Source organism: Balaenoptera musculus, chromosome 20 (genome assembly GCF_009873245.2).
Source record: "Balaenoptera musculus isolate JJ_BM4_2016_0621 chromosome 20, mBalMus1.pri.v3, whole genome shotgun sequence".
Taxonomy (NCBI): Eukaryota; Metazoa; Chordata; class Mammalia; order Artiodactyla; family Balaenopteridae; genus Balaenoptera; species Balaenoptera musculus.
The window spans coordinates 22589465-22599566 of record NC_045804.1 but is presented as its reverse complement, the minus strand read 5'-3'; the positions used below and the strand labels follow the sequence as shown (position 1 = coordinate 22599566).

Here is a 10102-nt window from a genome sequence, read left to right as displayed (position 1 = left end):
ATTCGAAACTAAGCCTGACTCCAAAATCCGCGCTTTCAGCCACTACATTATGCTGCTATTTGGTAAAGAAAGCAGATGGGCTTCTGCGTTTTCAGGCAAGCAAGACGGCAAAAAGAGATACCCTACTGGGAGAAGGGAGCAGGTGGAAAACATCCGGCTCTAGGAGCGCAGCGCCCTCTCGTGACCTTTCTCTCCGGAAGCATTTGCAGCCCTCTGGCGCGAGTGCGCACGCGCGGCCGCCGGGGTCTCTCTGGGTCGCGCGCGAAGCGGGGACGTGAGGGAAGGTTCCGCCTCCAGGGTAGAAAGGCGCCTGCGCCGGCGGGGCTCCGGTCGGGACGCGCATATCTCGCTTCCTCCCTCCCTAGCCTGTACGCGGGTGGGCGTGGGAGGAGGCGGGGAACACTGGAGGGGAGCGAGGGGGCGGGTGTCGCGGGAGGGAAGGAGCGAACCGGAGAGCGTCGTCCTGAGAGGAGTGAAGGCGGCAAAATGGCGGACCGCTTCTCCCGCTTCAACGAGGACCGAGACTTTCAGGTAAACACGGGCGTCGCCGAGGTCCGGGGAAGGCGCTGGCCGAGCCGGAACCTCCTAATCCCCCGCTCCCAGCTCGCTTTCTCTCCGGGCTCTGCTCCGGCTTCCGAACTGGCTCCCTTTTCTCCCTCCTCCGATTCCTCAAGGGGCCTCCCGGTTTGAGGCGAGGCCGCATCTCCTCTCACCCCGTATCCTCTTACCTCTTTACCTCAGGCCGCCGGGTTTGCGGCCTCGGCCTGTTCGGGCTGCGGGTTTGGGAGCCCCAGCCTGGCTGCTGGGGGTGGGAGGAGGGTTGTGCTGCCCTCGGGTGTGCCCAGCGTGTTGCGGGCGCTGGGCTGTCTCCCAGGGGACACGGCGGTTGGGTTGGGGTGGGAGGGCTTGGGGCGAGTGTTGCTGAGATCGGGGCTCCCGAACCCCTGGATTTTGCTCGCACGGCTCTTCTTGGAGTCCTTCCCCCTCTTTCCTCATTGTGACAGATAAATCCCTTTCATTGTCTATTTTTCCATGTCCTCACCCGGAGAAAGAGGGCTTTAGTTATCAGACGCCTTCTTGGTTAGTCAAACATTGAGATTTCTCCGGGCGTAAATGTTGCTGTTGTCATTAGACCATTAAATGGGCTTGGAAAACAGTAAGTTACAGGATGATGGTTGATGTAAGCTTAGCCCCAAATCCTACCTCGAGAGATGTGTAAGAAACGTCCTGATAATGGACTTTACAAGCAGGTGATGACTAGTACCAAAAGCTTGATTTTTCTTTCTTCAGTTGCAAACGTTGTATGGAAAAATGTCCTTGCCATGGCAAGCATTATTGAGGAAAAAATTAAGGCCAAATTAGAACAACACGTCTTTCGGCTGTTTCGAATACCTTCCAGTTAAGCATTGTTACCGCAGCAATCTCGGGTACTAAAAGGGATTTAGTAGAGATGGGCTATTTCTAGGGTAAAATACATCCTCAATCTCAAAGAAACCACTGCATTACTACCGCATATCCTGGCAACAGCAGTTTGGGTCAGGGGATGCCGAACTCAAATTAATATCCCGCTGCAGATCTTTCTCAAAGTAACACGGGAATACACGGGATAGGTTTCGGAAGGCAGTTTGAAGGCTTTGAATTCCCCGAGATGTTTGGGTTGGTAAATGAACAGGTAAAACAGTTAAGCCAGCACTTAACAATCTAGTGCCTAGAATGCTTATGAGAAGTTTTGCAGCAGTGAAGGATCTGGGGCTGTTGAAAACCCTTGTGATCATGCGCCTGCTGATAGCTGCAGCACAATACAGGATCTCAAGGTGTTTAAGGCTATAATGCAGGTCCTGGGAAGTTGGAAGCAGTCAGTTCATATTAGCCATTTGAACCCTGGGAAAGGTGGTTTTTTGTTTGTTTGTTTTAGGGAGCAGCATAAAACATGAGTAGGCTGCAAGATGTGTGGGATTTATTGGTAGTTTTTTAAGGAGACATGTTGGTAACTAAAATCCTCAAGTGCTTTTCAGAGGAGAGAATTTGGGGATCACTTAATAAAATTGAAAATAAATAATATGGACAATTAAGTTTTGAGGGGAAATGTTTGTCAACCACAGGATTTCAGCAGTCAAACAAACAGGATTTGCAGGGCCTTGAAAGATTTTGAAAACTGGAGAGCAGAGTATGAATGCCGTCACCTGAAAAAACTGAGAAAGCCTCTACTTTTTCAAGTAAGATGATGACTTTCTCTTCTGATGCTGTAGTTGCGTTTGTATAAGATCTGCTTTTGGTTGCTTGGTAGTCCTTTGAAGATACTACATATATTTTATGTACTGCTTTTATATTGGAATACCCAATTCCTGCTGTATTGGGTCAGCCAGGTAAATACTGGTATTTAAAATACAGATGTCCCAGCATTATGGATAAATAGGGCATTGGTAATGAAAAACTTTTAGACAATTACAGGATAATAAAACTTCTGTAAATTATTGTGCTAACATTAAAAAAAATCATTCATTTAAAAATACTTAAAAGTACTGTTTTCTGAATGTTTTAATAAAGGGGAAATACAGATTGATTTTCATTAATGATGTCATTTGATTTAGTTATTGGAGAGAAGACATAATAGGATGCTCCTGCATGTAGTATATCTGAAACATTGTTCAAGGTCAGGTTATTCAAAATTAACTGTGGCCTTCTTTTAAGGTTTTAAGTGATAAATGAGGTGAAGCTAGTAAGTACACTTGAAAACAGATCCAAAGTAGGTTTCCAGACACAGTGTATAGATCCTGTTGCTTTAAACATATCTTTTTCTAGCACTGGAAATTTTTCTATGCACCTTCTCTGGTAAGTTCTAGATGATTATCATTTTCTTTGCCTTTAATTTGGCAAGATAATTTAGAATTTCACTCTTTGCCAATTTACCATCAAGTGCAAATTTTGGGGAGTTTGAATACTGTCTCTTGAATTCAGTATGGAGTCAAAGGTGGCTTCACTATTAGATTTTGTGAACACTTAAAGTTTCAAAGGTGTCTTGTATAATATAGTGAGGAGCTTAACTGGTATGCCACTTGAAGCACTTATGAATATAAAGAGTAATTATTATCAGGGACATATGTTTGAGAACATTTGATAACTTCATTTTAATAAACAGGTACTGTTCTATGAGCTTTACGTGTGTTATCTCATAATCTTCACAATAACTCTAGGAGGTAGTTACTGTTACTCTCATTTTCAAATGAGGCAGCTCAGGCACAGATAATTAAATAACTTGGCCAAGTATACGCAGCTGGTAAATGGCAGAACCTGGATTCAGACTCTGGCTTTTTGACTTTTGAACCTGTGCTCATGACCATTATCTCTACTGGCAATTATGTATTTTATATAACTGTAATTGAGTCATCAAATGTGTAGGATAAACTTATAGGTCACAAAGAATAAATGAGCTTTTAGAGAGGTGATACAATTACAGTTTTTACTCTGTTGCGTTTTGTGCAGATCTGTTTCTCCTTGGTCTCCCAAGGCTTCTAGGGAGGCTCCTGACAGTGATAAGTTACACCTTGTTGTACAGGATATATTGTTAACTTGTTTTAGTTCAGACATTCTTTTGTGTACCCCTTTTAAGTGGTATTTTATCTTTGGAAGTCTTTGTGATTTAGGCTGATGTATTTATTTTTTTAATGTTTTAAGAGTTTTAGCTACTTTAAGAATCTGACCTCAATTTCTGAATGAGACATGACTTCTGCCTACGTTTACCAGATTAAGGCATACTTGTTCACAGATTGAAATGTTACACAAACTAATGGAAAATAACATAGTATAATTTACAATATAGATGTGTTCAACACTTTGAACTACAAGTACACTAAAGAAAGTATTATTTGTACAGTGATGTACAGCTATGAGGTGTACACACTGCTTAGCATTTAGTGGTTGCGCAGCTATTAATGATGATGCAGCTGAATGTCAGTGAGGAAATGTTCTTCAGCTTGTGTACCTGCAGAGGACTGGTGATTTAGAGTAGCCTCTCATTTCTTCTTGTTCTGAATGTATTCTGCATTAGATTTCTAATGAAAAGGAGCTACAATAATAGATCAGTGAGTGATAGAGAAACAACTATCTTAAAGGTGATAATAAAAATGTAAAAATTACCCAAGAACTTCCTATAACCTATATAGTAATCATAGTGGTACACAGCAATAAGCAAGTCATGTGTTACTTTTATGTAGTATGTTTGTAGGATTCCTTTTTGTGTTTCATATATGATACCAGGATGTGACCTTCATATTTATTTTTGGCTGTGTTGGGTCTTAGTTTCTGTGCGAGGGCTTTCTCTAGTTGCGGCGAGCAGGGGCCACTCTTCATCGCGGTGCCGGGGCCTCTCACTATCGTGGCCTCTCTTATTGCGGAGCACAGGCTCCAGGCGCGCTGGCTCAGTAGTTGTGGCTCACGGGCCCAGTTGCTCCGCAGCATGTGGGATCTTCCTAGACCGGGGCTCGAACCCGTGTCCCCTGCATTGGCAGGCAGATTCTCAACCACTGCGCCACCAGGGAAGCCTGCGCCACCAGGGAAGCCCCCAGATAATTCTTAATTGAGACCATTAAGTCAGGAGGTTTACAGTTTTAAAATATTTAGGTCATAGAAATATGTTAATATATTTTCTGTGTGGGTCTGTGTAATAGAGTTGGCATTCTAATGCAGGCATGCCAGAGATCACACATGGGCAAGTGTTCTAATCTCTGTTTCCTGTGTTTCCTATCATCTGAAAGATGCCACTAGCTATGAAAATCATTGTCAGCTTTGCTTGGGAGACTGAAACTTATGCAAAATCATTACTATTTCGTTTCCCATATACATTATGATAGGTGGAAAGGATTGGAACCAAGGCTGTGCAAATTTCAAAATACTGATGATGAATTGGCATGATTATTATTAGCAAATGCAAAGTTATTGGTTAGTATATTCTCAAGGGATCAAGAGTGACCAAAGAAAGGTCAGAATAAAGGAAAGCTCCCTGGTGGTGATTTGAAGGGTAGAGGGTATATATTTAAGGCAAAAGGCACTTAAAAACGTGGGACATATTAAGGAATAACATCATAGAGACACTTATAATTTGCATTGAAGGGAGGATGGGGTTGGCGAGAAGTGTGATCATAGGGCTCCATGTGATGGTACCCTTATTTATTTGTTTTCAAAGTAGGCATGGAAGACCAAGAAGAAACAGATCTAGACAAATACATCATTAGGCTGAGTGCCGTCAAAATTATAGAAAAATAGGTGTCCCTGTTGTATTCCTTCCTTTTAGTCTGTATGCGTCACAGAATTCTCATTAAAGTACTGCGAAGGATTCTTTTATCACATTTTCTCAGGTCTTTAAGTTATATAACCAGAACTAAAGTTTGTGACTTAAAATTTTTTGTAAAACGTATATAATTAGCTATCCTGATTGTGCTGCTTCATTGCTGAGATAATTTCCATATAAATTCAGTCTATTTGGGTACATGATAAAATGAATAAAGGACAGTCTGTTTTCTTGATGTGGTCAAGATTACCATTTTTGGAAAAGTTGTAGCAGAAGTTCATGAAATCTTGAATTATGGGTTTGAAACCCATGTAGAGGTTTCATTTTTGTTCTTGTGATTTAATAAGTTTCTAATATTTTATTAATGAAAATGGATTCCAGCTTGAGGTAGACATCCAGTTCTTGAATTCTATTCAAATTCCTTCCTGAAACAACTTGGTACTTTTGCTTGTATGTCTGGCATTCTCTTTACATATTAGCATTGCCATTTAGTATTAAGTGAAAGCTGACTCATGGCAATTACCAAAGGAATTACAAATGACCACCACAAATACTGAAAGAAGGCATTGATTTGATATTGCAGTGAATACCAGAAGATGTTGTAATGATTTTCCAGTTATAAAAAATGAATTGTCCATTTAACTTGGAAGTCTAACCAAATGTGCTTAATGCATATTGTATTAATCAGTGCAAAAAATTAAATATGCCCAGGCTGAATATACTGTGTTGTCATTCTTACACAAAATGATATCTTTGGGATTTAACATACACTTAGTATTTTATACTAATTTAGGAATGTATGGGGAAAAAAGTATAGCTAAAGTTGGTTTGGCATTGTACATAGGTTAATAGCACATAATGTTTTAGTAAGTGCTATAGAGAGTAAGAAATTAAAGTTAGGACCCAAAACCACGAGTTTCCTGTTTCTTGCCTTAATTATTCTTTTTACTGACAATGTTAGGGTAAGATAAATCTTGTGTTTTGTGTCAGTCAAGCAACCAGAAAGTTATCTTTGTAATATTACATTTACTCTCATCTCATGAGGTTCCAATTATTTTTTGTCATCCTTGCCACTCTTTGGCAACTACATTGATTTCGAGAGGGAATTTCAATTTATCGCTGTGTTTTATAGAACTGAAATACAAAATAGCTCTCCAGGTTTAAAGTCGTAATAGAGAAAAGTCATTGATCATGGTGTTTTTTTTTTTAATAAATAAATAAATTTATTTATATATTTTTGGCTGTGTTGGGTTTTTGTTGCTGCACGGGGGCTTTCTCTAGTTGCGGCAAGCTGGGGCTACTCTTCGTTGCGGTGCGCGGGCTTCTCATTGTGGTGGCTTCTCTTGTTGTGGAGCACGGGCTCTAGGCGCGTGGGCTTCAGTAGTTGTGGCGCTTGGGCTCAGTAGTTGTGGCTCGCGGGCTCTAGAGCGCAGGCTCAGCAGTTGTGGTGCACGGGCTTAGTTGCTCCGTGGCATGTGGGATCTTCCCAGACTAGGGCTTGAACCCGTGTCCCCTGCATTGGCAGGTGGATTCTTAACCACTGCGCTGCCAGGGAAGTCCGATCATGTTTTGTATCTGACATTTTAAATAATGCTTGTTGGAAGAGTCAGTGTTCGTATCTCATGGTTCATGTAATAGTATTTTTCCAGAGTTGATGAGAGAAGAACAGCTTAATTTTTCACCCTTTTTATAGGCAGTACTGATAAAAAATCAAGAAATTAATTTGATACTTTAGGTCTTGACTATAGAAGAAACTAAAGCTGACGCTTGTGGTTTATATGCTGTAGTGTCAATAACTTCTCTTGTTGCTATGAGTAAAATTATGGAGTATTTTAAAAGAAGGGGCAAAAGTGGTTGAAAATTTAATTGGTTTAATACTACTTTAGGGTATCATCTGCACAAGAGATGCAAAGGAGTTTATTTACTTCAAGAATATTTTTTAGAATATAAGCTGATTAAAATTGTTAAAACAATATTTGAATAGGGGTTGTACTAAGAATAGCATGTATGATTATGTGGCGGAGTTGGTTAAGAAGTGGTGTTTTTCAAGGAGCTATTGTTTTAGCTGGAGAGATAACAAAAGTAATAATATTAAGTTTATTACACACAAGACTAGCATGATTATCAGATGAATAGTATTATAGTCAGTAAATGCAAAACCCTAAGGAAAAGAGAGAGCCCTTAAAGTGGAATAATTAGGTGTGCTTTTATGAAGAAATTAGCATTTAAACTGGGTCTTGAAAGATGGGTTTGCATCCTTGCAAAGGAAAAGAATGGGAGGCATTCAGTTGGAGAAAATAGGGTAAAAGTATAGAAGTGGAACTAGCAGAATTGGGTTTTTTTTTTTTTTTTTTTTTTTAGAATTGGTTTTTTTAGGACAATGAATAAAACATTGGGAATAGGGGAAAAGTGAAAGCTAGGGATACAAAAGTAAGTTTTATTTTAATGCTGTAGGCAGGCATGTACTGGCTATTTAAGGTGTTGTTTAAGCAGGGGAATAGACATAGGAAGATTGATTTAGATACAGTTGTGTTAGATGTGCTATACATACAGTTAAAGCTGTGATAACCAGTCTCCATTAACCAAAATTAATGTGAGTGGGGGCAAGGGAGTAGAGGGCGTATACAAGGGAGTGATTATGATAATGGGCTATGTGATTTTAAGCATGGCAGAGAGATAAGTGAGGACTTTTGGGGTGGAGGGTAGAGAAAAAAGTTGGATCAATGGATTGTAGGTTCTGATGGGGTTTAAGAATTGTTGGAGTGGAGGTACTAGAGGTAATGAGCTGGAAGGACAGGAGGTTGTGGTTGGAGAGCACAGTATTTGAAGTAGAGATTATGGAAGGGTTGAAGTTATTAGTAATGACCATGAGAGTGAAATGGCTAAGGTAGAATGGAGGTCAAGGTCATTATAGGAAAGGAAGTTAGGGAACTGAGGCACCAGGGTGTTGTAAAATCATCTAACCTAGATATTAGAATGGTAATATTGTGTAGTTGCATACTGTCATGGTTTAATAAGTGCCCTTGTATACATTCTTGTCTAATTCTCCCAGTAACTCAGCAAGATAAGTAGTATAGGTAGTAAGTCTTTCATAGATGAAGAAACTGAGGATAAATTAAGTATTTGCCTAGTACAGAGCTGAGTTTTGAACTTTAATCTTCTGATTTCTTTTGTAGCATTCTTTCTGCTGTGGTACATAGTTTGGCCTCTTTCTGAGGAGATGAGTGTTGGTATTGTCTACATTATGCAAAGCATTGTTTCTCTTTAATACATAGCAGCATTTTCTACCAGTTAACTAACTGGTAGGAAATAGATGGTATGCTTATTATTAAATATTTTTTTTCCCAGAACCATCTCAGCGTTATAAGCTTAATTGGTTCTTCATGACTTCTTGCTTGCCTTTTTGCTGTTTATAGGCCTACCAGAAATTCCATTCCATTTCCCAAACATTTATTGAGTGCCTGTTTGTTAGCATAGCATCATAAAAGGATAAGAAAAGAAGATTTTTAAAAAATTAGTCCATTTTGTTAATTTGTTTCAGTAAAAGAGTAGATGGCAGAGAAGAGTGGTACTTCTACTGGGTACTGTCAAATTAGGGTACCAAAAACTTATCCATGACCATTATAGCATCAAAAGTTGACTGCTGTGGAATCTAATGATGATACTATCAGCTACTATTTTTTGAGTAGTATTACATGCCAGGCCTTGTGCCAAGGCATTTTGGAGATATTTATCTAATCTAAGTAACCATCCAAACCAGGTGGTGGTATCCTTCATTTTACAGAAGAGAAAACAGAAATTGAGGCCACACAGTAAACTCAGTTTTGAACACTGTTTTCTCCTAAAATATGACTTTTCCTGTCTTTCCTGATTGTTTCAAGTATAAGATACAAACGCACTAACTTGGTTTCTAACACTCTTCTTAAGCATCTGGTGCCATTGTAACAGGTGTATTTCTTTTCTTCCCCCTCATTGTCCTGTCCTGCTATCTTGTACTTTATGTTATTATCTGGACATGCTAGACCCTTTCATTGTTTTTTGTTTCTCATATGCTCTTACCTGTCTGGAATTCCTACTACTCATTCTTTTTTAAAAAATATCTATTTATTTATTTGGTTGCACCAGGTCTTAGTTTCGGCAGGCAGGCTCCTTAGTTGGGGCATGCGTGTGGGATCTAGTTCCCTGACCAGGGATTGAACCCAGGCCCCCTGCATTGGGAGCAGGGAGTCTTATCCACCGCGCCACCAGGGAAGTCCCCTTACTACTCATTCTTCAAGACTCAATTTGCTGTTGTCTCTGACGTCTTCCCTAGGCAGAGTTAGCTGCTTCATTTTCTGTGCTCCCACAGCACTTTGGTCATATTTCAGTAACAACACTTTTATTAGTAATAGTAGTAGCTAACAGTACAGAGTGCTCTGTGTTAGGTACTATGGTATGCATTATTATCTCATGTAATCCCCGGTAAGGTGGGTTTTATTTTTATCCCCATTTTACAAAAGTAAAACTTACCCACTTCACACAGCTAGTGAGTCGAAGAAGTAGGTTTCAAGTAGTTTGGACCAGTCTCAGCCTTTAAGCACTGTGTTGTTTTATTTCTCCTACGGTATACTTTGTAATACTTATTATAATACTTATAATTTATCTCATCTCCCTGGACGTGGAACTCCTTGAATGCAGTCTTTCTTGTTTTATTCATTTTTCTAGTATTGAGTCAGGGTCTGGCACCTACAGGTTGCTCAGGTATTTGAATTAATGGTTAAGTAGAGACGTGTATGTAGGAAGGAAAGACTTCGTAGACTCTAAGAAGAATGTCCA

At 39.9% G+C, this 10102-nt stretch overlaps 1 protein-coding gene across 2 annotated transcripts in view; it reads left to right on the top strand.

Moving 5' to 3' along the window:
- The first annotated feature begins 263 nt into the window (after positions 1-263).
- GPATCH8 (G-patch domain containing 8) overlaps positions 264-10102 on the top strand; it is a 112659-nt gene continuing 102820 nt past the window's right edge. Inside the window, exon 1 of one of the 2 annotated variants that reach the window (XM_036835995.1) lies at positions 264-531. In XM_036835995.1, coding sequence (XP_036691890.1) covers positions 487-531 — 45 coding nt within the window. In that variant the 5' untranslated portion in view covers positions 264-486. The remainder of the gene's footprint in view (positions 532-10102) is intronic. The other variant, XM_036835994.1, reaches the window with a different exon arrangement.